Source organism: Mangifera indica, chromosome 8 (genome assembly GCF_011075055.1).
Source record: "Mangifera indica cultivar Alphonso chromosome 8, CATAS_Mindica_2.1, whole genome shotgun sequence".
Taxonomy (NCBI): domain Eukaryota; kingdom Viridiplantae; phylum Streptophyta; class Magnoliopsida; order Sapindales; family Anacardiaceae; genus Mangifera; species Mangifera indica.
Window position 1 is genome coordinate 4,133,776 of NC_058144.1, and position 26,178 is coordinate 4,159,953.

At 34.4% G+C, this 26,178-nt stretch overlaps 5 protein-coding genes across 17 annotated transcripts; 3 read left to right on the forward strand and 2 right to left on the reverse strand.

Annotated features, from left to right (window-relative positions):
• Positions 1–1,657: 1,657 nt before the first annotated feature.
• Positions 1,658–2,457, reverse strand: LOC123222319 (auxin-responsive protein SAUR72-like). The gene has a single exon (XM_044645013.1). It carries the CDS (start codon positions 2,427–2,429, stop codon positions 1,893–1,895), a length of 537 nt encoding a protein of 178 aa, XP_044500948.1. The 5' UTR covers positions 2,430–2,457; the 3' UTR covers positions 1,658–1,892.
• Positions 2,458–11,121: 8,664 nt separating this feature from the next.
• Positions 11,122–13,095, forward strand: LOC123224589 (protein TAPETUM DETERMINANT 1-like). The gene is made up of 3 exons (XM_044648329.1): positions 11,122–11,344; positions 11,619–11,711; positions 12,446–13,095. Exons 1-3 carry the CDS (start codon positions 11,257–11,259, stop codon positions 12,790–12,792), a joined length of 528 nt encoding a protein of 175 aa, XP_044504264.1. The 5' UTR covers positions 11,122–11,256; the 3' UTR covers positions 12,793–13,095.
• Positions 13,096–14,121: 1,026 nt separating this feature from the next.
• LOC123223312 (glutamate-1-semialdehyde 2,1-aminomutase 2, chloroplastic-like) lies at positions 14,122–16,820 on the forward strand. The gene is given in 5 exon segments (XM_044646451.1): positions 14,122–14,372; positions 15,036–15,209; positions 15,515–15,786; positions 15,788–16,437; positions 16,440–16,820. Coding segments are annotated over 5 exon segments (1,407 nt in total). The 5' UTR covers positions 14,122–14,195; the 3' UTR covers positions 16,574–16,820.
• A 64-nt stretch (positions 16,821–16,884) lies between these two features.
• LOC123223314 (membrane-anchored ubiquitin-fold protein 3-like) lies at positions 16,885–19,716 on the reverse strand. 3 transcript variants are annotated; one of them, XM_044646458.1, is made up of 4 exons: positions 19,563–19,715; positions 19,248–19,485; positions 18,448–18,618; positions 16,885–17,190 (listed from the first exon to the last, which is right to left on the reverse strand). In XM_044646458.1, exons 2-4 carry the CDS (start codon positions 19,375–19,377, stop codon positions 17,135–17,137), a joined length of 357 nt encoding a protein of 118 aa, XP_044502393.1. In that variant the 5' UTR covers positions 19,378–19,485; positions 19,563–19,715; the 3' UTR covers positions 16,885–17,134. The 3 variants fall into 3 exon arrangements, with proteins under 3 accessions (XP_044502393.1, XP_044502394.1, XP_044502395.1); XM_044646459.1 differs by having other exon boundaries at positions 19,248–19,473; positions 19,563–19,713; XM_044646460.1 differs by having other exon boundaries at positions 17,103–17,458; positions 19,563–19,716.
• A 105-nt stretch (positions 19,717–19,821) lies between these two features.
• LOC123223313 lies at positions 19,822–25,914 on the forward strand. 11 transcript variants are annotated; one of them, XM_044646452.1, is made up of 6 exons: positions 19,822–19,933; positions 20,015–20,025; positions 20,151–20,326; positions 20,459–20,559; positions 21,082–21,167; positions 25,002–25,471. In XM_044646452.1, the coding sequence occupies exons 3-6, from the start codon at positions 20,297–20,299 to the stop codon at positions 25,169–25,171; spliced, it is 387 nt and encodes a 128-aa protein (XP_044502387.1). In that variant the 5' UTR covers positions 19,822–19,933; positions 20,015–20,025; positions 20,151–20,296; the 3' UTR covers positions 25,172–25,471. The 11 variants fall into 11 exon arrangements, 5 of the variants coding, with proteins under 5 accessions (XP_044502387.1, XP_044502391.1, XP_044502388.1 ...); XM_044646457.1 differs by lacking the exon at positions 25,002–25,471 and adding an exon at positions 25,615–25,914 and having other exon boundaries at positions 19,859–19,933; XR_006503782.1 differs by lacking the exons at positions 21,082–21,167; positions 25,002–25,471 and adding exons at positions 24,601–24,714; positions 25,615–25,914 and having other exon boundaries at positions 19,861–19,933.
• Positions 25,915–26,178: the final 264 nt, after the last annotated feature.

Sequence of the window (26,178 nt, forward strand, 5' to 3'; positions counted from 1 at the left end):
TTTCCAAAGCGTGAATATGTTGATATCAATCTAGTAACAAGATTTAAGGAGAAATTATTCAGGATAGACAACGTACCATAGGCTGTATGTTATAGGCCAAATGACCTATTCCCACCAAAGGTATAGTGTAATTTTAAAGTCCAACTAGTCAAATTTCAAAAATCTAAAATCTCACTGATAAACTAATTTTTATCAGGGTTAAAGAGACAATGAAATTCGTTTCGTTTTCTATCAATTTGGCTTTAGGAGGAGATAAGTTGAATAATGAAAGCTTCGTCTGAAGCCGATTTTTCTCGTCTGGCAAGGTTCAACGAAAACAAAGATTCATCTTCAATTTGTTGTCTTCGTTCTTCGCTGTTGTTCGTCGGTCATCAACATTTTGGTTTGTAGGTCTTGTTTTGTCGGCAACAAAGAAAGAGCAGAAAGTCGTCAATGGCTAGAGAGGGAAAGAGGAAAAAACCTTAAGTTTGACAGAAAAAATATGATTTTTTAAAACTGAAAAACTTTAAATAAATATAAAATTGTTAGTTTTTAAAACCTGAGAGGAGGGGAGAGAATGTAATAAATTATATTTTTTTAATAATATTATTAAAATAATAATAATATTTTTAAATTTAATTAAAAATTTTAACAAAAATTATCTAATAAATAAGATTTCGGGTTTTGAAAATTAGTAGATGGGACTTGGTATTAAACCATAGCATGGGTTTGGCCTATATTATATTACATTATATAGATAATTAGGTGAGGTAATGGCTTCATCGCAGTATTGTACAGGCTACTCATCAACAATCACTGCTCCCATTGAGTTTTGAATATGCTACTTAAAAGTCACACTCAATCATATATGAAGTTTAATAGTAAAATAAACTGCATTGCAGGTTTTTTTTTTTTTTTACAAAGATATATTATATTATGCGTTCGTGACATTAAATCATATTTATATCATATTAATTTAAATTTTAGGTCAATGACTTTTAATTTTAACATGTCTAAATTAATCTTACTTACTTTGAATTAAATTCGTGTCAAAATTTTTCATTTCTAATATAATCTTAATTATATTCAAGTTAACTTGACAAAATCTGAATTGACATAAAATTATTTATTACTTCCACTTTATTAAATGTTTTTAGTATTATAATTTCTTCGTTAAATTATCCAATATATTATTAATAAAATATACAGCATAACATTTTATCTTATCTGTAAATGATATAAAAAATTACATAATAATAAAATCTCATTCTCAGTATAAAAAAACAAACTAAATTTCTAAATAAAAATAAAATTAATTAGAACAATAATAATTATATGATAATACAATTATATATAATATATAAAGATATTGATTATTATTGATACTTTTCTTTTAATTTATCTTTAATTTATCCTTAACAAAATTTACTATAATAACATTTCTTTAAACATTTAAATTAATTCATGTTAATCCAGATTATTTTTATATTAACCTTAAGATAATTCAATTTAGTTTTAAATTGTATTATATTGATTTGAATTATATTTTATATTCAAAAAATCTTAATTATAACCTTATGGTTTTTTGTGTATCGTAACGGTTAATGTATTGTATTGAAAATTGACCATTTAAATACAGATGGGTCAATTATTTAAAGAAATTGTCATAAAAGGAAAATTAGCTTGTAAACGAAATCCAATTATTATTATTAACTGAATCCAGAAAGGCTAGAGTTTCCTTTCTCGTTGTACAGTTAGACAAGTGAGTCAGGGTCTACAAAATTGTTTCCTTATTAACAAAATTACGCAGGCTTTATGTGCAAGACATCTGTGTTAACTATGTATTAATTAAGTGGAATATAAGAGATAGACTGGCTGGTATAAACGTATCAAAAGGCTAAACTTTCATCAAGCTAATAGCCATTGACTTTTAGCATTCTGGAGGGACTGAGAAGCCGGTAAGCTCCATAACCTTTGTTAGCGTTCAAGTTTCGATTACGAGAGGGGCTAAAAAGTTGAAGTGGACTGTAAACTTTACCATATCTGAAATCAGCTGAATCGATATTGTTCTTATCTCCACCACTTTCCATCTCCGCTAACACTCTGTAGAACAACTCCACCTCGCATGGAAGCAATATTGGACCTCGGCTAAACCCGTATTCTGTCTCAGCATCTTCTAGCAGAAGCTTGAACAATGGATGATTAGCAAACTCTGTCTTGACAACGAACCTTTGTTTCTCTGGCCCAACGTACACTGAGAAACAACCTTCTGGAGCAATTTGACTACGCGTCTTTTCTTTTCCAGATGACGATGTTGTGGTGCAGCTCCAGGATTTGCTCTTTGCCAATGAATCGCAAGAACACTTGTCGCTCGAGGACCTTCTTGCTCCCAATGATAGACAGCGTCTCCATGTCTTCATAATCAGGCTTTTCTTATCGTTAGCGTACATTCTGAGAAGAGAAGAAATTTGGTGTATCGATGGTATAGTGGAAGGAGACGCAACGCCATTATATAATGGCACCATGCCCGTGGACAAAATCGTAATATCACTGGATTTGTCAACGCTTGATGCCATTACTACAGCAATAGATGCGGCATTTTGAATTTTGATAATTTAAACCAGGTCATATTATCACATCCACAAACAATACGTCGACGTTTCTTATAATTTCAGCTAGCATTTGTATTAGGTATTACCTTTTGTAGACTGAAGCCAAGAAAAAAAAAAGGTGTGCAGAGTCTTCAAAAGTCACCTATAATAGAGCCTTGTTTCGTTACTTAGGCCGACTCAACTGCAGAAGAAGCCTCCACTATGTAAAAGCTTTCCCGGAATTATTTTTTTTATCAAATCGGAGACTTTATATATATGCATGACGGCAAGTTGTGGCAGGTTTTATATGGTTGAATATATATATCATCAGAGACGACAACAATTGTTTTTTTGGGTAACATATTTTTTAATATATAGTATTTATTCGATTATGAAGTCTGAGTGCTTCATGATGCATGAATCATTGTAAAAGTATAGAATATATCCACCATATAAAGTTATCTGAAAATAAACCAACTTGTCCGTGGAAAAATTTTCTCTTGTATTTGATTGGTTCCTAGCTTAGAAGCATGCATTACCTCGATGTTTATTGACACCTACTGGACTTCACTTGGTTAATTACAGCTAAATTACTATTTCCCAACCAGGTTTTAATGCAAAGGTAAATCCGCGTTCACAGAGTTTCATGAATCTAAACATTTATTTATGACTTAATTTTTATTAAAAATCTCAGATAAAATTAGAGATAAAATTGTTATTTACTAAAAAAAAAAATAAAAAGTTAAAGTTTTATCATATTTTCCTCTTTAGGCTTAAAATTTTCATAATTTTCCTCCCACCCACAAAGTTTTTAAGTTTTAAAAAGTGACAATTTCATATCTAAATCCCTGAGTTTTATTTCTCCCCCTCTCTAGTGATGATGACTATTTGAAGACAAGACAAATAGCTCACGATCATCTCTTATAGACGAATCTTTGTCTTCATTGTCTTTAAATGATCACCGGAGAGGGGATAGATAAAACTTAGGGATTTGAGAGTAAAATGACCATTTTTTAAAATTTGAAAACTATCGGTGAGAGGAAAATTGTGAAAATTTTAAATCTAAGAAGAAAAATATGATAAAACTTTAATTTTTTAAATCTTTAGTAAATAATAATTTTTTTTTAATTTTAATTAAATTTTTTGACATAAATTAGATTATAGATAACTGTTTAAACTTTTAAAATCCCACGAGCACGCGCTTTTTCTTGTATTCAAACTTGGGTGGGAAAAGTCCTTTGGCCATCAATTACTTGAACTTGAAGGTGAATTTTCTCAAGTAAAACACTACACCAGGAGGTTATTTTGTCACCACTGGGCACTGGGATTCTGTCAATTTCAACACTTTTTCAGTGGTCGTAATGTTATAATAATGTAACTCAATCATCAATATGTAGATAAAATTTTATGCCGTCAGATGAGGTTACTAAGGTTGAATCTTTCTTAAAATGACTAAAATTTCGAATACGTTTCTAAATATATATAAAATTTCTCTGATTAACTCATGTTTGTCCTTCCAATGATACAGGATATTTAAGAAGGTAGGAATAGGTAGAATATAGGGAGAGTTCTAACTTAATTTAAAGCAAGTTGTAAAGACAAGTGTATAGTGTATTTTTTAAATCTGATTTGAAAAAATTCTTAAATCGCAACAAACTAAATTACGGATACCCTTATCGCCACAAATATAAATAATGTGTATCATGTTGGTGTTAGTGTATTAGGCCAACACATGTGACCAAATGCTATGCTATGTACAAATTAACACGATGGTCCACCTTACCCATTAATATTCAAATGTAAGTAATGTGCTCATGAAATAGTTCATAGCCAAGCCAACCATACACTAATGTCAAATTAGACCATCTGTGTCCGAGTCCGCTAATTAAACTATTTTAACGACAAACCCATAAACAGCGGCAACCTAAAGAAAATTTCAATCCCTTGCAAGTTGAAAGCACATGGGCGTGGAATTATTATGCCAACACGTCGCTTTAATAGGCAACGTGGACCACAAAGCAACTTTGTCTAATTTATATGGTTCCTTTTTTTAAAGTTTAATGAGAAACTTATTTGAGCCAGATTTTAATAAGGAAATTGTTATTTAATAAAAATAATTAAAAAATTATAAATTTATCATATTTTTTTCTAGTTTAAAAAATAATAATTTTTTTCACTCAAAGTTTAAAAAATGATTATTTTCTCCTTTGTCATTTATCTTACAATCAGAGTCAGTCAACCTCCTTTCCATCTCTTAGATGAAAACGAATTGTTTACCAATTAGAGGTCGACCAACGACTCGTTGGCGTGACGACATAGATTTGTGCGACACATGGACACAGATTGGTTAAACTAATCAGTGCGTTGCATAGATCTGCACCATCATGCCATGAATTGTCAATCGATCTCTCATTGGCCGACGATTCATTCTTGTCTGGGAGATGGGAGGGAGGAGGTTAGCCTGCTCTGATCGTCAAAAAAGCAACAAGGGAGAAAATGCAATTGTTTTTCTAAATTTGGGAGAGAAAATGTGATGAAATTATAGTTTTTTAAAATATTTTTAATAAATAATAATTTTATCTTGAACAATAACAGTGAAATTTAACATATGGATGGGTATTTGGATTTTTGATAGTTAACGTATGAAAAATTGGATTTGAATTAAACCTTGGGTGGGAAATAGTCATGTGGCCTAAATAAATTGTACAAATTTTATGTATAAATTGAACAGTCAATTTACAATAAGGTGATGTAATTATTTATTTTCTTTCACTTTAAAATAATCTAATTAAACACTATTATATTAGATTGCATATATAAGTTACATATAATTTATTTATGCACATAATATTATTATATTATTAGATGACAAAATAATAATTATCAGTGAGTTTCTTTGTACATGTAGTTCATTAAAGATCAATAATTTTTTTCTAGAAAGTAAATAAAAGTGTTTTTTTTTTTTTTATAAATTAAGTGAATAAAATTTACTTTCAAGTTCCTTAAATTATTACTTTTATTTAACAGTTATTATCAAAGTGATATTCCAATTAAATTCCTCCTATTCAAAAAAAATTTAAGGGATTTTTGCAAGTATAAATTGTTTGGTTCCAATCTTATTAATTAACTTTATATTGCAAAATAGATAATTTATAGGATTGATAGTTTTCTTAATAATAATTTTACTACAATTAAAAAAAAAAATGAAAAGCTCATTTTGTTTGAATGTGGACCAGTACAGTGGGACGGCAAAAAAAAAAAAATCATTCATAAATTTTGAAAAATTTAAAAATAAATCATTTGACAAATTAAATCCAAAATATTTTAAACACAACATTTTAACCTTTTAACATATAAAAACTTGCATTTACGTCCTTAAAATCCTAATCACTACTAAATATTATTATCATTCTTGTTAAAGATCAAACCATGATATAAAGGTTGTCCAAAAAGGTAAGGTGTATGATAAAAAAAGTGTGATAGAGACGAGATAGAGATTGGGTTGCACCGTAAAGAGAGATGTTATAGATTTTTTATTTGAGTAATTAGATGTTTTATCGACAAGAATCGACAAAATAATTAAGGGGATGAGTTAGAAATGGAGATATTGATGCCTTGAGTGAGTGTGGAAGTTGAATCAATATTGGGGATGGTTTTCAGAAGAAAAAAATGGCTGCCATCGTTTGGTCAGCTAAAAGGAGGAGGCCGTGAGGGTGATATGGAAGGAAAATAAGGAATAAAAAATGTGATTTAAGCCGCCAAGGATGAAAAAGTGCTTAGGCCTTGTGTGAGAAAATGTAATTTAGTCACTTCTTAAATGCTCTTTGGGGTATGATTATTTATTGAGAAAGCAAATTTGTATTCCCTCTCTTTTCTTATGTATGATGTAATATGATGAGCAAACGCTTGAATAAGGAGGCGGCCAAAGGACTTATTCCCATCCAAAAGTATGTGTTTTTTTTTTTTTTTTTGCAAATTCTCATATTTTAATTTTGAAAAACTCATTTATTCACCTATAGATAATTAGGTGTATTAGTTTTAAAGGTAAAATCACTATTTTTTCTATAATATTAAAAATAAACTAAATTTGATCTTTTTTTCCTTCTTAAACTCTAAAATCTAACAAATTTTCTCTTATGTCAAGTTTTAAAAAACAACATTTTTCTTATAGGGTTTGGTTTTCAATTCCCCACAACCTCTCCCTCTTGACGCTTCATCTTCCTCCCGCATTCTCTCTTGGTATTTCTCTCTCATGTCGGTTATTCAAGCTAAAAAGATAAAGAGTTTCATTAGGAAGACGAATTTGATCTTCCCTGACGAAGAGAAGGGATCTCATCTTCGTCTAGGAAGACAATCCCTCTTCTTCATCGAGGAAGACAAAGAGCTTCGTCTTCTTAATGAAGCTTTTCGTTTTTTTAGCTTTAATAACTGATTGGAGGAGAGAGAAATGTCAAGAGAGACAATGCTAAAGGAAGAGGAAGTGTCGGGAAGGAGAAATTGTCGAAGATGTTGCTAAGAATCAAAAACTAAACCCTACGGGGAAAATATTATTTTTTAAAATTTGGCCTAATGGAAAAATTGTTAGTTTTTAGGGTTTAGAGAGAAAAAAAGATAAAATTTTAAAGAGTTAAAGTTTCGTTAACTGTAACCATCCATAGATGGGTAAATGAGTTTTTCAAAGTTTAAAAGTAAAAATTTGGGAAAAATACATACTTTGGGTGGGAATAAGTCCTTTGGCCTTAAGAGTCCGACCGTTGGATAATTCAGTGTGGATTGTTAAGATTTTTGCATCTACAAATGCGGATTGGGTTACTTTTGTGTAGTTTGGTTGCCTGCATTTGTGATCATCTAAAAGACTAAAATCATGAAAATATTGAGAGACAGTATTTTTTTTTTTTGGTAATTGGGAACCTCACCCATATTTGTTGAACGGTTAAACTCAAGTTACCGTCACCAAAGTTTTCAAAATCGGACCGGGATAAAAACCATTTTAAGTACTGGTTTCAGTCGAGCCGATCGGTTGGACTGGAATTACAGTTTTATATAAAAACCTAAAAAAACTATGTTTAATTAATAATTATATATGTTTTATACAGTAAATTTTATATTGTGCATACTTTTCATCAAGGATTGATAAAACATTGGTTTTTCAAACAGTTTACAAAGCCCTGGATACACACCAGCTTCCCGTCGTTGTCTGAAAAGTCGCCGGTCACAATAGCAACGAAACCTCTTTGTCGTCAACCGTCGTCTTAGCCTAAGAAGTCGCCGTGAAAGGTTACAGTATTGCCATGAAACTGCTGTCTTGTGAGCCTGCAAACCACCACCCCTCGGTAACGTCGTCGTCGTCGGCAGACGTCTTTAAACTGTTGTCGACAAGAGATGAATCAACGACGGTTTATTAATACATGCAGTCGGAGAAATTCGTCGGCTGTAGCAAAACCCTTCTGCGTCTGCGTGCAATGCAAGGAACAGGGTACAGGAGGAAAGAAATAAAACTGTTGCTTTTATACATAGCTTCTGAACCGGGAATCGCCTTAACTGTTAGACCTCGATTCAGACGCAAACCGACGGTTCGATCGCGGTCCAATCCAAAATTAACATTATAATGGTTTTATGTTAAACAGTAACCAACTACAGTGCCGATTCATAGTCCGTTCGATCCGACCAACTGGTTCAGTCCAGTTTTGAAAACCTTGACCGTGACTAGACCTACAATTAGAGGTTTTATAAATGTGATAAAAATTTAAATTTAAATCTTTACTTTAAAAATTCTTATATTCCACTAATTTTACTGACAGTTGAGGATGGAGGCAATGTTTCTTTCTCATGATATGGTCACACGTTGACTTTATTGATGCATACAAGTTGGACAAGTTCACTACAAGGTTTTTCCCGGGCTTTTTAGGCAATCTTAAATCCAACCACAAGTTCGCTACAGTCACACTTTGGTATGTAGAATGTTAAAAGTGCAAAGGATCCATGCAATCAAGAAGCTCCAACCGATTCAAGAAAATGAACAGACAACAAAATAAGTAGAAGACAGACAGATTTTTATGTTTGCCTATGAAGATCAATAGCCCATGTTCATGGTGTTATTATTATATCAGTGATGTGGGAATACAAAGTGATCAGAAAAGAAACGTATCTCTCTATGTGTCTTTAAGCAAAAATTAGATGATGACTTTCCTTTCCCATTACTGAATTTGAGGTAGATGATTCCCTTACAAATATAAAGGACTTATTCAGTATAACGCCCAGCTTCATTACAACTTTAAACCAACAGGCTCAACTTCAGTTGCATTTTGAATCTCACTTTCATATTCAAAGCTTTCCTAATGGACGTATTTGTAAAGCAAAATATAGTTGGAATGTCAGCCACACCACCGCCCAAGCGAGACGAAAACATTTGAAACAAATCGTTTCGGTTATCCAGCTCAGTAGCAGTACCCGAGTCCAACGGTGATCAAATATACGACGCTGTCTGGAGAGCCAAGAATCTGAGTGGTTCGCCTGAGGAGAAAAGGAGAAAGAAGATGGACGAATTAGGAGTGATGCTGCCGTTGGGGTCTGCCGAACCACTGCCGGTGGCGGAATCGCGGGGAGAGGCGGCTATTGATACTGCGGTAAGGGTGGGAATGCAGAGCTGTAAGAAGTTTTGGGAGGCAGGGGATTATGAAGGAGCTCCATCTGGTGATTGGGATTTACTCTTCTGGTAATGTTTCTATTTTTGTAACTTTACTTGCTGATATTAATAGGTTGCTGGCCTTCAATTGAATGTTTCCGAGTGCTACAAAATAAATGTTTTGTTTATCTTCTTCTTCTCGTTTTTTGCTTGCTGCATTGGCGTACCGTAAGCTTACATTGTTCAGGTCTGCCAAAATTTGATTTTTGTAACAAAAGAACTATGTTCTATTATTAATAACGTGAAAATTAAAGTTAAACATATAGGGGGCAGTTTTATGCGAGATCTTTCTATCCCTTCGTCCTGGAGGATGCCTCTACTACCATCCATGAGTTGCTGGAGAGGATTAAGCTGCTGGAAAGTTTGAAGACTCGAAGCATCTAACCGAAACTTTGAGAGCAATGCCACTTCCACATTCGTCATTTTTCCACGAATTCTTCATGTTGAAGCAACTGATGTAGAAGTAGAATAGTTGATATATGTTTACTAATGGTAAGTTGACTGGGATAGGTTATGTTGAAAATGCAGTGCTGCTAGTTTTCACGAAAGGGTAGTATCAGGGTGATGTGTGTGATCGCCTGTAGCATAGCAGCCTGCACAGCAGGCCTGCCTGGTCCCTGACCTTGCAAAGATCCAGCCAAGACAGCCACAGCGACAATTTTGTTGTATTTATGACAAATTGCTAAAAAGGGAAAAACTGCACTGCCCACAGCAAATCCTCTTAAAACTAAAACTCAACATTTTCCACTCACAATTTGGACTTACACAATAATAACACTAGAAACAAACACACACAAGTTGCAATTATTCTTCCAATCATCCCCCTTAATATGGTGTTTCAGGATTGTCTTGTCTTTAGCTCCTCCATATTATTGATTTAGCCACATTGTTATTTCAAAAATATTCAATTGCCTTGTCGCAATATCAACATAATGGAACAAATGTTTCCATTTGAATTCCTATGCCAGTATTTGTTTCCATTTGAAGGCAAACAAAATTATGAATGTAGCAGCAGTCCTTTTTGCCTGAATAATTAAAGCCCAATCCCAGGCAAGGCGAATTACTAATACACGTTTCGTTAACCTCGCCAATTACATCATTAAAATCTGGTCGCATCCACACGTGAACTTGTTGTCTACTCATCAATAACCTCACCAAACCCGCCACGTGCACCTTTTATTATTTAAAATTTTTTAATTAGAAACATAAATCTTCCGCTACACAAGATACAATGCAATTCCTCTTAACGCACGAGTCTCGGTGTTGATTGTTCTCTCTACACACCAGGTAACAAAACGAAACACCCTCCTCACCCTGTCTGTCTCTGTGATAAATGCATGTCCATTGTTGATAGACTTTCAGGATTATACTGCTTTGTCATATCTGCCTTTCACGATCTTAGCTGCCATTCTTGTCTCTGCTCTTTGATTTTGTCCTGTAAATCTGTACTCAAACACACGTATACTCTCTTTCTCTCCCTCTCTCTTATTGCCCTGATGCTTTGTATGCCTTGCTTTATTTGTTCTTTTCATTTTCTCAAGAAATCCTACTTTTTTTAAACGCTGAAAACTCTTCGTTTTTGCCGAATAAAATCAGTTTGATGTAGAATTTTGAAACTGTGTCTGTGTGTTCACGAATGGTGAATGTTTCTACTTCAATGATATTGCCTTAACTTCTCTAGGTTTTTCGCAAATTGCCGTTGTTTTTTGGCTGTTTCTAGCTTTATCCTCTAAGTCAAATCTACGCCTCTATTCTCCAATCTGACGGTTGGTTTTTTTTAATATCATGATGTGATATATATACGCACGGTACCATATATATAATAATATAAGACTCTGTCTCTTTCTTTTATGCAGCTGAGACTGGGACGAGATGAGAGAGACACAGCAGTGAAACGTCGATTCAACGACCGAGTTACGACGTCGAGTCTGGCTCACATAACTTTTCGATTTCACTGCTTTATTAGATTCTCAGTGAGTTGTTTTTTGTTTTTTTCTCGTAATGAGAGGTTTTCTATTAAGTCGCCGATTCGTTGTGGTTCTTGCTTCGGCACTCCTCGTTGTAATGTTTCTCCTTGCTATTCTCTCAGGTTCGTCACTTTTCAATAATTATAAACAAATAAACCACGAATAATAATATTAATAATAAGTTATAACTGGTAGAGCTGGAAAAATTCCTTAATCTTTTAATGTTTACTTTTGTTTATGGGGTTTGGTTTTGTCTATCTTTTAGGAACATGAGGGTCCTTTATTTTTTTTCTTCATCATTGTTATTGTTCACTTTATGTTCTTCTCTTTTGTTTTTGGTAAACGCGAAAAAATATAATTCACTAAAGTAGTTCATTATTTTAATGCTTGATTCAGGACGTCCTGGTGTTTGCCATAGTTTCATAAGTTTGAGATTCGAGAGAGGCAACTATACCATTCATGGTCCTCATCGCAAGCTTCTAGATCCTGGTAAGGCAACCGTTTTTGTCATTTTGAGTTGTAATTCTAGGCCGAACATAATTCGTGAAGAAAAAACAAATTGATAATCCTCTGTGGGGTCACGAAACGAACTATTTGTTAGGATTTTTTTTGGCCTTTTACAGATGCGCAAATTTGTACCATTTCTGTCGTTGCCAGAGGTGTGCACGTCCTTTTTTTTTTTTTCTGTTGTGCTTGATACTATCGTGCACCGTCGGGTTTAAATGATAGCCCTTGGTTATCAACCCACGCGGGCATGCAGATATATACCCTGATAAATTAGACTTTCAGCTTCCATCAGCTTCTTGCGATTGATGGATGCGCACATTAGCATGCCTTTCCTATAGCTAGCTGGCAATCTTGACTTGAAAAACAAGGGGAAAGTAAATACAATTAATGTGAAATGAAAGACGGGTTTTTTAATTGAACTTCAACAAATGAAAAAGAGGATTTGAAAGCGAAAATGACACGTTCTACATTGGAAAGCAAAAGCGACGAGCACCATGGCCCCTACTCCACGTAATAGCTAGGCTTTTGTGTTGTTTCTGTCTCTTTCTATATGCTCCAATAATTTAAGTGTTCACCTCCGAAAAGTGTTTTTTGTCTGTAAATGTTTACAGTATTTGTGGGTCGGTGTCGGTCGTGTGTTTATTTATTTTCTGAAAGCACGTCCTTTCACTATCTGAATTTATAATTCTTCTGTTCTCATTTCTGTTTTTGCACAGCTTCATTAATGAGTGAAGAACCAAACAGAATGAGGGACAAGAAATGCACAACAGCAGACATTGTTATTAACCAAGGACCCACAGACCCTCTTCCAAATGGCATACCAACATACACGGTTGAGGTCACAAATGCTTGTGACACTGGCTGTGATATCTCCAGAATTCATATCAACTGTGGATGGTTTAGCTCTGCTCATCTCATCAATCCAAAGATTTTCAAGCGCCTTTCCTATAATGACTGTCTTGTTAACGATGGCAAACCCTTGCTCAATGGTGACACACTCTCGTTTCAGTATGCTAATACTTTTCGGTATCAACTATCAGTTTCTTCGGTGGCTTGCTCTTAATAATTACAATAACAAACAAAGCTTTTATATAAAGCTCATAAAGCTGGACTAGGTTGGTAGCTGAAATTACTTGATACTCATTTAGTTACCGTCGTCCATTTTTGTGACAAATTGGTTTTGCTCTATGTTTGTGTTGGTGTTGGTGTTTTGATCCTAGCTCAGAGAGTAAGGTGGGTTGATTTGATTTGGAGTTCTATTCTATACACTGTAAAGGTCGGGCCATTTTAGACAGTTAACTGGGGAAGAATAGAGCAAGGGAAACACGGAAATGGTCACCAAATGTTGCCAAGATTTTGGTAAATGGTGACTTCTAATATCTTGTTGTGTATATATATAGTAATATGGTATATTGGATTGTTATATGCCTGATTTACGAGAATCTACTAACTGCAATTAGAGGAATGTTTTTCTTTTCTGGTTGATTGCCACGTGGATAACATTTAGATTTTGTTTCTATTGTTTCTTAATTAAGGGAATTCCTCACACTTTATAATTAAAGTATTTCTTAATTTGTGCTTTAAAGGCAGATACTGATTTCATTACAAGAAAAAAAAAAGTTTAGTAAGTTAGATATTACAAAATAGAGCAATGTTATACGAATTTATTTTTTGATACACAAATATATATTCACATTATATGTTATCATATGATTGAATATGATTTTATCTTTAATTCAAAATTATCTATTTATTTGATCATATACTGTATTAGATGGTACAAAAACTATTAGCAATATTTTTTTTTTTCACTTTAAATTTTTGGTGTGACCCTTCTTTTAGTGCAAGTATTAAAATTACTTTTTTTTTCTTTTCAAAATTATACAATTATTATCAAGATTACGTGGAAAATTAATCAATAATCATCCCGCCAAATGTCATTTTCCAACATATATGGAATGGGCCAGATTTTGATAAGCGAAAATCTAAATTTCTAATTTGCAGTATTTTAGCCCAAATAAGGCTTATTATTATTATTATTTTTTAAAATAAAGAGCAATCTTATCACATTAAAAAGAACTTATTTATAATTTTAAGTTGTGAGAGTCTGATAGAGGATTCAAGAGAGACTTTTAAAGAACACTTGGAAATTTTATAAAATTGAAATATATGTGGGGATAATTTTAGATGGAAGCTAATAAGTTAATTGATGGGTTGAAATAGAGATTAATAAAAACAATGATATTTACTGTAATTGAACAAATTTGTATTAATTAAAATAATAATATAATAAAAATTAACGGATCACTAGAAATCGGACCAATCCAGATTGACACAGAGTTGGCCCAACCCCGTGTGAGAGGGTACTATATATATGCCCAAGTCAGGTTGATGTGCCTTCTTACAGTTACAGCTCTGATCTCTTTGACTACAAACAACCTGAAAGTGAGAAAGAGATAGGCAAAAATGGCTGCTGCACTTACAGGTGTAGGAGCTGGGTTAGTGGTTTCATGTTCATCAAAGATTTCTTGGAGAAGTTCTTCTGTTTCACCTCGTTGTAGCGTCAAAATGGCGGTCTCTGTCGAAGAGAAGAAGAAGAAATTTACTCTTGAAAAATCTGAAGAAGCTTTCAATGCCGCCAAGGTATTCACCATAACAACTCCCCCGTTTTGGAAGATTTTATATGGTTTTGCTTGTATAATTTTATTTAATTAATTTTTGAATAACTCAATTGCATGTGGCTTTTGATTTCGTCAAACTCTTCTGTTTGTTGTTAGGTCGATTTGATTGGAGTTCAGCGTTAATTTCGTTGGTTTAAGTAATCGAACAGTGGAATTGGGAGTGTTGGGGCATCATTGTAGTGGTATTTTCGTTCATCAAGTATAGAAATGGGTGGTGTAGTTTTTGAATCTGTGAAATTGGGTATATGCTTAAACTTTGGGTACTCAATTATTGTATGCATTTTGTTTTGTCTGTATTATGATATTGAATTTTTCGATTTAGCATAGATGATCTTGTGTTAAATTCAGATATTCTTCAAACTTTGTGTTACGATGCCGGAGCTTGTATTATAGATTGTAACCTATCATTTAATTTGAAATAATTATATGATAACTGAATGTTAAACTCAGTTTTTTTGCCCCACCCTGATGGAGCTATTTTTGAAGGCTGAAAATTGATTATCATAATTTATTCTTGGAATGCATTGGAGACAAAGGTTCACTTTTGTTCTTTCAAGTTAATTCTTGACATTCAAAAACTTTGTTTGATATATTTGATTGTTAAATTGTTGAACAATGCTGGCAGGAGTTGATGCCTGGAGGTGTAAATTCACCTGTCCGTGCCTTTAAATCTGTTGGTGGACAGCCTATTGTGTTTGATTCTGTCAAAGGCTCTCGCATGCAGGACATTGATGGGAATGAGTACATTGACTATGTTGGTTCTTGGGGGCCTGCAGTAATTGGTCATGCAGATGATAAGGTTCTATTCTTCTTCTCTGTTTTTATTTTTTACCATATTGTGAAAGTGTTTTCATCAAACAAGATTCTTCCTTGGGTCTTGCCGCTGATGTTTTAGCTTTTTGATGCTCAAAGGATTTGTAATTCCTGTGCTATGTCATTTACCTCCTGCTGGATAAATTGTTGTGGTTCTTAAAAAAAAAAAGAATAAAAAAATATTTTACATCTGTTACTAGTATTGGTCAATTGTTCCTCAATAATCAGTGTTCCAGTTATTAGCAACTGATAATAGCACCAGCTTTTTTCTAATTTCTGAGCTAGTTGCAGGTACTTGAAGCCTTGGCTGAAACAATGAAAAAAGGAACTAGCTTTGGTGCTCCTTGTCTGCTAGAGAATGTTCTGGCAGAGATGGTAATCTCAGCTGTTCCAAGCATAGAAATGGTACGTTTTGTTAACTCTGGCACAGAAGCATGCATGGGTGTGGTTCGCCTGGCCCGTGCTTTCACTGCACGGTCAAAAATCATCAAATTTGAGGGTTGTTACCATGGGCACGCCAATTCATTTCTAGTCAAGGCTGGCAGTGGAGTTGCCACCCTAGGGCTCCCCTGGTGTCCCTAAAGGAGCCACCATAGATACTCTAACAGCCCCCTTCAATGATATCTCAGCTGTGGAAAATCTCTTTAAGACTCACAAAGGAGAGATTGCTGCTATTATCCTTGAACCTGTAGTTGGGAATTCTGGCTTCATTGCTCCAAAAGTCGACTTTCTTAATGCCATACGCCAGCTCACCAAAGAACATAACGCTCTCCTGATCTTTGATGAGGTAATGACTGGATTTCGTTTGTCTTATGATGGAGCTCAAGAGTATTTTGGCATAACTCCTGATTTAACAACTCTTGGAAAGATCATTGGTGGTGGCCTGCCAGTTGGTGCATATGGAGGAAAGAGGGAGATAATGGAGATGGTGGCACCAGCAGGACCAATGTACCAGGCTGGGACCTTAAGTGGGAACCCATTGGCAATGACTGCAGGGATACACACTCTAAAGCGATTGAAGGAGCCTGGAACTTATGAATACTTAAATAAGATCACAAACCAACTTATTACTGGAATACTTGATGTGGGTAAGAAGGCTGGGCATGCAATGTGTGGAGGATATATCGGTGGCATGTTTGGATTTTTCTTTACAAAAGGGCTTGTTAACAACTTTGCCGATGCCAAGAAGAGTGACACTGCAAAGTTTGCAAAGTTTATAGGGGAATGCAGGAAGGAGGTGTATACTTGGCACCTTCACAGTTTGAGGCTGGATTTACGAGCTTGGCACATACATCTGAAGATATCCAACTAACAATAGCGGCAGCTGAGAAGGTTCTGAAGCAGATTTAGAGTGTGTACGTTTATTAAAGCCTTTGATCGATTTATTTCCACCTACCCTTACCTTCCCAATTTTTTATTTATGATTCAACAATGCCCATATTGAAGGTTTGCATGCAGCGATTTGTAGTCTCTTCTCTGTCAACTGTGAATTATTAACTGAGCATTGCTTGGCCGATATCCATTACTGAATTTTCCTGGCGGTTGCTTCTGTAATACTGGGAATTACTTTATGTATGAAAAATGATATCTTCTATCACCTGGTGTGGTCTTTTAAGACTTAGGCCATGATAGCGCTAAAATACAATATCATGGACGACAAATAAATCAACATTAACACAGCCATTTCTCTGAACATTCATTGAGACTGTCTTTACACGTATTCTATACAGCTTTGACAACTCTTACAATAATTCAAGCTATTTAAAAAGAGAAAAAAAACACCACCAGGACTTGTAAACATGAATACATCCACAAGGAAGACATGATACTTAAGAAAAACATTCTATACCAAGACTTGGAGCATGGGCAGACAATTTTCCTTGGTGAATCATTGATCTATTTTTTTTTCCTTCACAATATGGAGCATGAGCAGACAATTTTCCTTGGTGAATCATCAATCTTCTTTTCTGCGCACACAGCCATCATTAGAATATATCAGAATAGGAAAGATTCAGCAACAAGCCAAACGAAGTACAGGATGAATTTTGCAGCCCAGTCAATTTAAAATGTAAAAATAGAAGCCAGCAAATAGGGACCAAGCATCTGTCAACCAATGACAAACCCTGGTTTGAGAGGCTTTTTACCTCCAAAATACTGAAGGCAAATTAAGTCCAACTATATCAGCAACAGTAGTTACCAACAGATCCCAAACAATTCTTGATGCTTAGAAATGTACTACAGAGTACAGAAGGATAATGTCGGAAAGCTATAAGCAAGAAATAGAGGGTGAAAAAAGAAAAGGACAATATATACTGTACACACCAAGAACTATATCAATACATTTTCCAGAAGGATAGTGCAGACAGTTCACTATAATGGAACCTTAAGAACCTGGAGACTTTTACCGACTGCATCAATTTGCAGATTTGAGAAATTAAAATTAGCTTTATCAGTGACCCACTAAGTGAGAAATCATGAAGGAAAGACAATAACCAGGAAAAAATTAAGGGAAAGGAAGAAAAAATATCTTACTTATAAAGAGGGGAAAAAATAAAAAAACAATGTTTTCACATATAACCTGTTAGTATTGTCCAGTAAATTCCACCTTTATTCTCCACCTTAGACGAATCACTGCCTAAAAGACTACATAAAACAGGAAATAGAGAACATCTAGTAATAATACTCCTTCCCCATTTCTTGGGTCAGGTCAGTAATGACCTGATTCTGGTTTCAGACCAAATTCTTATCATAGAAAAAATCAATGCAACTTCTTACTTGGGTTGGGTCCTTTTTTCATATTAAACAATCTTGTTACAGAGATATGTAGAATACAAGAAAGGAGAAGATGACCTTTTGACCACAAAGAAAGACAACAAAAGAACAAAAGGCCACCTTTCTTTGGTTTGAACCAGACAATAACACTCTCATGTCAAGTATAAAAAAGGGCTCAAATATTAAATAATGAATGAAAAATATAAAAAATTCACCAAGAAAAAGTTATCAATACCAAAATGTACTTGCTGCAGATATGAAGTTACGGTACCATATCCACATGCAATCCCAGCTCCCATTATGTCAATAAGCATACAAGGTTCACATGCTAATTATGTCAATTCAAATCAATTTAAAGTGTCATTCATGAGTTAGACTTGAAGCCATCAAGGACAAATAAAGTAAAATCATACAAATAAAATTATTTCCCGTCAAGATAAAATTAAAAATACCTGTTTTTGTTTTTGCTAGAGATGGCTGTACAACAACATGCATTATAAGGAACCCTCCAGGTACATCACCGAAAGGTACTTTACACTGGCCAACAGTCTTGTTATTCTCCAAAATTTTACCAGAGCTTATCAATTTGACTTCATTCACTGCCTTGGGAACAATTGTCTTACCTAATAAAAGGACAACATAAGCACATAAAGAATAAAAAAATCAGAGTCCCTTGGAATGAGGACATATCTCCTATCAACGATCTAATTCAACAGTTTGCCTATAATTATGGGTAAATAAATTACTAACAGAAACCATAACTTCTCTCAATACTGATATTTGTGAACACAAGTTGATCAAAGCTTTAATGCTCAATTATTATACCTTTGTCTGAAGGTGTACAATTTACAGACAACAACATACTATCAGCCAAACCCAAACAACAGTCTTTAGTAACTTAAGGTTATCAAGTTTCCCTGAAAGTTATACTCCTAATTATTTCCAACAAAACCCACCAAAAGAAAGCAATTATTCAATACAAGTAACAAAGTTTACATCCATAGGCCAATTAATATCATTAACATGTGTTAAACATACTGCATTATTCAGCATAATGTGTCAGAACTCATACAATAAGCACTCATATATACACTCACTCATGATATCCCAAAAGCTCATAACCAATTTGAGCTGGGGTTCAAACATCAACAATTAAGCCTAGTAGAATATTTTAACTCCATAAAAAATATATTATAATCATAATTTGGGTCAAATTACTGCAGTCAAATGATAACGCAAAATTTAGATTAACCTTTGGGCCAATCAGAAACGATTCTCTGCTTAAGCATGTCGACGGTTGACGTTGCCGTGTAACGGAAAGGACCAATATCGGACCCATCGTACAGTCTAAATTTTATATCAACCAAATCCTCCTCCGGCATTTGTTTCAGTTGACTTGACTTCTCTTCCTACCAACCAATCAATCAATCAGTTCCACGTATTCCAACTCTGAGGATTTGAGTTCATCGGATCTATCCCTGAAACAATAACTAAATCGCAATTCAAATAAATGATCCACCCTTTTTACAATCTAAATCAAATGAAAGACAAATTTACGAAAATATACCAAATCTTGTAGTCGTAGGGGTAGAGCTAACGATCAAGCTTTGGTCGTGAATTCTTAATTTTTTTATTTCTTTTTATTTTTTTTTTTTCTGGCGGTTTGGGGAAGGACTGATAGTGGTTTTGTTGGTGAGCTGAAGCAGACCAAGTGTTGACAAACGCAAAACGACGACTTTACACAGCGTTTAAACCGACGTCGTTTAGTGTTAAAAATGAAACGACAGCGTTTAGATTTGCACTTAGTAATTTTTCAAGTGACTATTAAAAAATTGAAATAATTCTGAGCAAGAGAGGAGGCAAAGAGAAGAAGAAGATGGAGATTAGTTGGCAAACGTCATCAAATCGACCTGAGAATCAAGACTATATTTCGAGATGGTAAATCAATTAAGCTTTAACTTCACTCTTAATTGTTTTCCAAATAATGAGAAATCTTAAAATTTGGCGGGAATTATGCAGGGAGTTGCCATGTAAGACCGTAATTCTTCTGGTTCATCTCGATGCCTGAGTTGTGAAAGAATCCAAAAGTTTTTGCTATTTCGAGAAAACCCTAAAAAAATCCTGAAGGCGGTTTATTTGTATTAATTGTTTTCAGGTTAAAAGCCGCTGGGCTGGAAAAAACATTCGTTGATTTGTTCACTGAAGAGTTCAAAGGATGACCTTATGAGTATTATGCATGTGGGCCTTAATCGCTCTGCTTGATCCTTGATTTATTTTTGTGTTTCAGTGAAACGTGTCTTGATGAACTCGATCATTGTTATATTCATTGGTGTATGTCTTTGATTTTTTTTTCTTGATATTATTATTATTTTTCTCTAATTGAATTGATTGAATCAGTCTTTGTTGTTCATCTTTTAATTTTGGGAGCTTGTCTTTTTTCTAATTACATGTTTGACACTTTAGGTTAGTTCTGTCAAATGTGGAAGGATACAAGTTGATGCTGTGATGGTGACCGTTTCAGACATGGTTAAATCATCACAAAAACTTAGCCATTTCGTGCACAGGTTTGTTTGCTCTTTAAGTTATCAGATAACCTTGTTTTATTAAACTTAACTTAATTGATTCATGTGTTGTTGATTTGAATTTTACCTTGCGTGTAGAATTGTATTTTGTGAGTTACCAAATTTGCAACTGATGTCACAAATATTATAGGCATGAACCACTAGTTAGGTGTGTGCAAAAATTAGTTCAAACCGCTGAAGCAGACTGAACTATACTAAATTTTTATAATAGGTTTTAATATGATTGTTGATTTTGCAGCCATTTACATATAAGTTTATGAACACTTTATTCTTTCTTGCACCAATCTTAATTTGATTGTTATAATTGTGCTATGATGATTGCAAAAATAAAAATGGGAAATAAATACATTTTATATGCCCAAATTGTAATCCAAACTAGACCAAGAGACAATTTTTCAGTGTGGTTTGGCTTTGTTTTGTTTGAAGCACAAAGTGATTTGGTTTGATTTGAAATTTTGTCAAACTATTTTTTTTCAGTTTGGTTTGAATAATTTTCTAAACTAGATCATGCACACTCCTACCACCAGTGATGACTTTTCTTAGAAGGAACCAGATGTACTGGCTGTTTAGAAGACGCCCCATTTGTACAAGTAAGTTGGCTGTTACAAATGATCTGTGCTTGTGTTTGGTTTCTACACTCACAATAAGATTTGAGTTTGGAATTTGAAATTCTAGTTGACCATGTATAACTAGTCAACCCCTTTAAGGTTCAACTTGTTGCTCTCTCTCTTCTCTCTGTGTGTGCTTGCATCTATATTATTTGGAACTACTTGCTAGGCTGTCTTATGAATAGCTATAATAATTTTGAGGGAAGCTAGTTAAATCCTTATTTTGTAAATATTGATTTATTATAAACTTACAAGTTATTATGCAAGGATAGCTTTGTATATCACTCAATTTAGCAATGTAATTTTGTTTACATAATTGTGTGAAGAGAGTTGCACCTAGGACTAGATAGATGTTAGGATTGAGACACTTGTCATCAATCCAATGGTCTATTTTTATTATAAATGTATGTTTTGAATTTGAAAATGGGAAGAGAAGAAAAATATTATGGTTTGGGTTTGAGGGCAGCCACCTTTGGCTGATTTAGGGAGGTCTCCGACGTCTCGAATGGTCGGAAATGGGAGGTCTCCGGCACCTCGAATGGCCTGAAAATGAGAGGTCCCGAACTCCTCGAATTGTTCGGTTTATCTTGTAATGTTTTAATTAATGAAATATTTTAGTTTATTATGTTTTTTGTGTTTTGATTTTGTGTTTTGGTTGAATAAGAGCTAGGTTCCTAACAAATGGTATCAGAGCGCGTTCGATCCAATGAAGAAGATAGATGATGATCGGAAAAGTGATGAGTCGCCGGAAAATGTTCATGGAGGAGGTTGACTTGAAGAAAAATCATCACAGGGAGAAATGAGTCCGAAAGCGCAAAAAGAGAAGAAGAGGAAAACGAAAATAGAAGAAGAAGAAGAAGAAGGAGAAGAAAATGAAACGCCGACGGAAGCGAAAAAGAAAAAAAAAACAAAAGACAGAAGGAAGAAGAAAGAAGAAAAGAAAAAGACAAGGAGAAGGAAAGAAGAAGGAAAGAGAAAGGAGAGAGAAATAAAAAAAAATAAAGAAATAGAAAAAAGGTGGAGGCTAGGGCGTTGGAAAAAGAGAAAGGGAAAGCGAAAAAAAAAAGAAGGCAGAAGCTTTGGGAAGAGAAAACGCAGAAAAGAGAAGACAACTTTTTGGGAAGAGAAAAAGAAAGATCTGGCACGTTTGGAAAAAAAAAATTAAAAAAAAATTCAGAAAAGAATAAAAAATTAAAAATAAAAAAAATCAGAAAAAAAAATTAAAAATTAAAAATAAAAAAAATCAGAAAAGAAAAATTATAAAAAAAAAAACTCATCTTGAGGACAAAATGATTTTGAAGGGGAGAGAAATGTTAGGATTGAGACACTTGTCATCAATCAAATGGTCTATTTTTATTATAAATATATGTTTTGAATTTGAAAATGGGAAGAGAAGAAAAATATTATGGTTTGGGTTTGAGGGCAGCCACCTTTGGCTGATTTAGGGAGGTCTCCGACGCCTCGAATGACCGGAAATGGGAGGTCTCTGGCACCTCGAATGGCCGAAAAATGGGAGGTCCCGAACTCTTCGAATTGTTCGATTTATCTTGTAATGTTTTAATTAATGAAATATTTTAATTTATTATGTTTTTTGTGTTTTGATTTTATGTTTTAGTTGAATAAGAGCTAGGTTCCTAACAATAGACAATTGGAATATATAATTCTTTTCAATCTTCGTTTCATTTAGAGTCAGAGTTTTTCCTTTTATGACCTTTATGTTGATCTAGTTATTGTGATTAATAGGATGATCGAGTATGCTTATGATATGACTATTGTCCTATGCTTCATTATTGGAGAATTCTTGAAACCTATGGATTTATGCCCTCTCTATTATATGGGCAGGAAGGAAAGTGTGAACTTCCATTCATTCCTACAACTTGATATGAATCGATCTCTTTTACTTTTACACCATGATATTACATTTCCGAGTTCTAATAACATAAACCTGAAAACGCAATCCTATTAGCTTTCTAGAGGCCAGAACTCTCCTATGCTTGGGCTTCCTTACTGATTTTCCTTGCTCCATCCTCCCACAACTCCTCCTTTTATACTTGTCTATTGCATAACTACTCCTGCATGTCCTCCATCTTTCCCCATTTTTCTCCTCCCTCAGCCCCACTTTCTCACCATAACTGTTGCCCGCTTCCTCAAAACTGCTCACCCTTATCCTTTATTTTTCTCTTGGTCCATGTCCATCATGTGTAGGGCTGGATTCGAGCCGAGCCGAGCTCGAGCTTGAGCTCAACTCGGTTTACATATAGCTGAGTTCGAGTTCGAGTTCGAGTTCGAACTTGAGCTCGTGGAAGCCAAGCTCAAATTCGGCTCAGCTCGTTTTCGTTATTAAAACGACGTCGTTTTATACATATTGGTCCAAACGACGTCGTTTTATACATATTGGTCCAAACGACGTCATTTTGTATCAAAATTTTTAATTGGAAAATTTGGCGAGTAGCTTGAGCTCGAGCTCGACTGAGCTTGTATAGGGCTAGCTCGTTTCGGGCTTGTTCGAGCCGAGCTCGAGCTCGTTTCAGGCTTGTTCGAGCCAAGCTCGAGCTCGAACGGGCTCGGTTCGAGTCCAACCCTAATCATGTGCCCTTTGCTCTCTCACTCTCTCTTTCTTGTGAAAAACAGAAACCTTAGCTCTAATAATGTAAACATAAACTATGATGCTTGGGAAGGAAGGAGCACTGCAGAGGTGAGGCACATTGTTTACTCCCTCAGTTGTAGAACTATAGTTACCATTAACCATGAGACTGTAAATAGCGAGATCATGGTGAGGGACTGGCATTGGAACTTCGTGCTGCTCAGTTTTGTCTCATGCAGAACACTAGAAGCATGCATGTCTTGGCACTATTGCTGGATGGCAACTGGGCCTATGCTCTAATATTTTTTTTCTAATACAAGTTCAAATGTACAGTTAATTCCTGAGATATGAAACATGGGTCTATCTGCAACTAGCTGTATAAATAGAAAAGTGCAGTCATGAAGGTAATAATTTAAGGTCGAGTTGGTTGGCCGATATTAAATAAGGAATGATGTGCTGTTGGCCTTCAGAAGATTCTCAGTTTTTATTAGATTGTGTCGTGGGTGGCATTCTTAGTCTTCTTTTGTCATAGAAAAGCTATTCTTTGTGGTTGGTATAGCCAAGTTATTAAAAGGAGAATATTAGAAAATAAATATTCAAGTATGCAACGTGTTCAACAGGCGCATGATACTATTTTTTTGCACGGTTGTTGCTTGTTGCATTTCTAATCCTGGGATATTTTGTGTATGAAAGTCTTTTTAGTGCTGTTGGCAAGTGATCCTGTCTGTGTACCCAGTTCACTTTTCTGCCTCCTGTTATCAGTCATTTGGATTATGTAGGGGAAATTAGTAATTCAATTACTGAACCAGAAGCATCTTCTGTTGTGCGCAGGTGGGTGACTCTTCCTTGAAGGGAAAGGCTGCTTGTGCAAAGTTTACCAGGATTAGTACAAATGGAACTCATAGTATTGTCTTGTGCAAACCAATCACTGGCTGGACTCATCAAGTAAGATAATTTTCAGTGGACAGATGCATGTTAATATACAGTGCCAACACTTCAAGAGAGGCATAAAAAATCTGCTTGGTGTTCTAGTATAGACAAATGACTTCTAAGTTGTTGTTATGAAAAGATAAGTCATATAATTATGAAAGATGATTCACTTAAATTTGAATTCTTAGGTCAGGATAAAGGCTTATTTTTCCTATTACAAACTCTCCTGATGCAGATAAATGTGCATTTGCAATATACTGGCCATCCAATTGTCAATGACATGCTTTACATCTCTTAACAAGTTACTGATCGTGCCACACAAGAAATGAGTGCTGACAGATCTGCTGCTTGTTCAGGCCATTCTCTAACATCCAATACTCATGAAAATTACGTTGATAGAGATGAGAACTCTGTTGAAGAATTCAGCAGCCATTACTTTAATACAGTTTTCAAAAAGGGTGATATGATATGATAGATTTTATGGCCATAAGAGACATTGAAAACTGTATTAAAGTTTAAAATGATAGTATTAGGGTTTAGAATAAATTGGTAGAGATATGTATAACAAAGAAGAATGCAGAACCTTTTAGATGACAAAAATATCTGGACCTAATTTGGATGTGGATCTTCATTCAGTTTCCCGTAATGTCACTAAAAACTTACAGAAAACCTTGTGCTTTGTAACCAAGCCATTCATTCTAGATTAGAGTTACTTTGGTAAATGGTTAGCAGTTCTATTTTGGTTTTATAAAAGCATGACAATAATTTTCTAGATCTGAGGATTGAGGATTGAGGATTGAGGATTTAATACCCCGATTAGGTACCCTGTGAATGTGATATGGTTTCTTTGCAATTCTTGAAGTGGTAGATGAGTCTCAGTTTCATCTTCACTAATGCTTTTTCTGGTAATTGCAGGTACGATGTACAAGAAGAATGTCTATGGCTTCATTGTGTTCCATACTCTGGACTTGGTTGGGTTATGAATGCCCATATTCCGATTGGGCATCAGTTGACTATGCATGTTTTTTTTTTTTTTTGGTCATTTTCATTAGAACAACAGTGGTTTACATTTTCCCAACCTAGGCTTGATGATCTTAAAACATAATTTCATCCACTTAATGCATAAATCATATGTTTTCACCTTAAACTTAATTCCGTTAATGGAATAGGATTGTGTTACTGTATTAGAAAGTAAATTTACCATGTTACTCACAACCTGATATCAAATTCTATATGTTTGATATAAACTCTTTTTTATAATTATCTAGTTTAAAAAATCCAATCATCTTATAATATTATCATTGAGAATAAATATTTAATGTTTTAAAATTAAAAATACTCTAATTTGTGATCAATCTATCAAGTCTTCAAATATTAAGAGGAAATCTCTCATTACTAGCTTCCATAATCATTGTGCTTCAACTGAATGTTAGTATTCAGATAATAGTGAAAGAAAATGTCAACAAAAGTGTAACAATT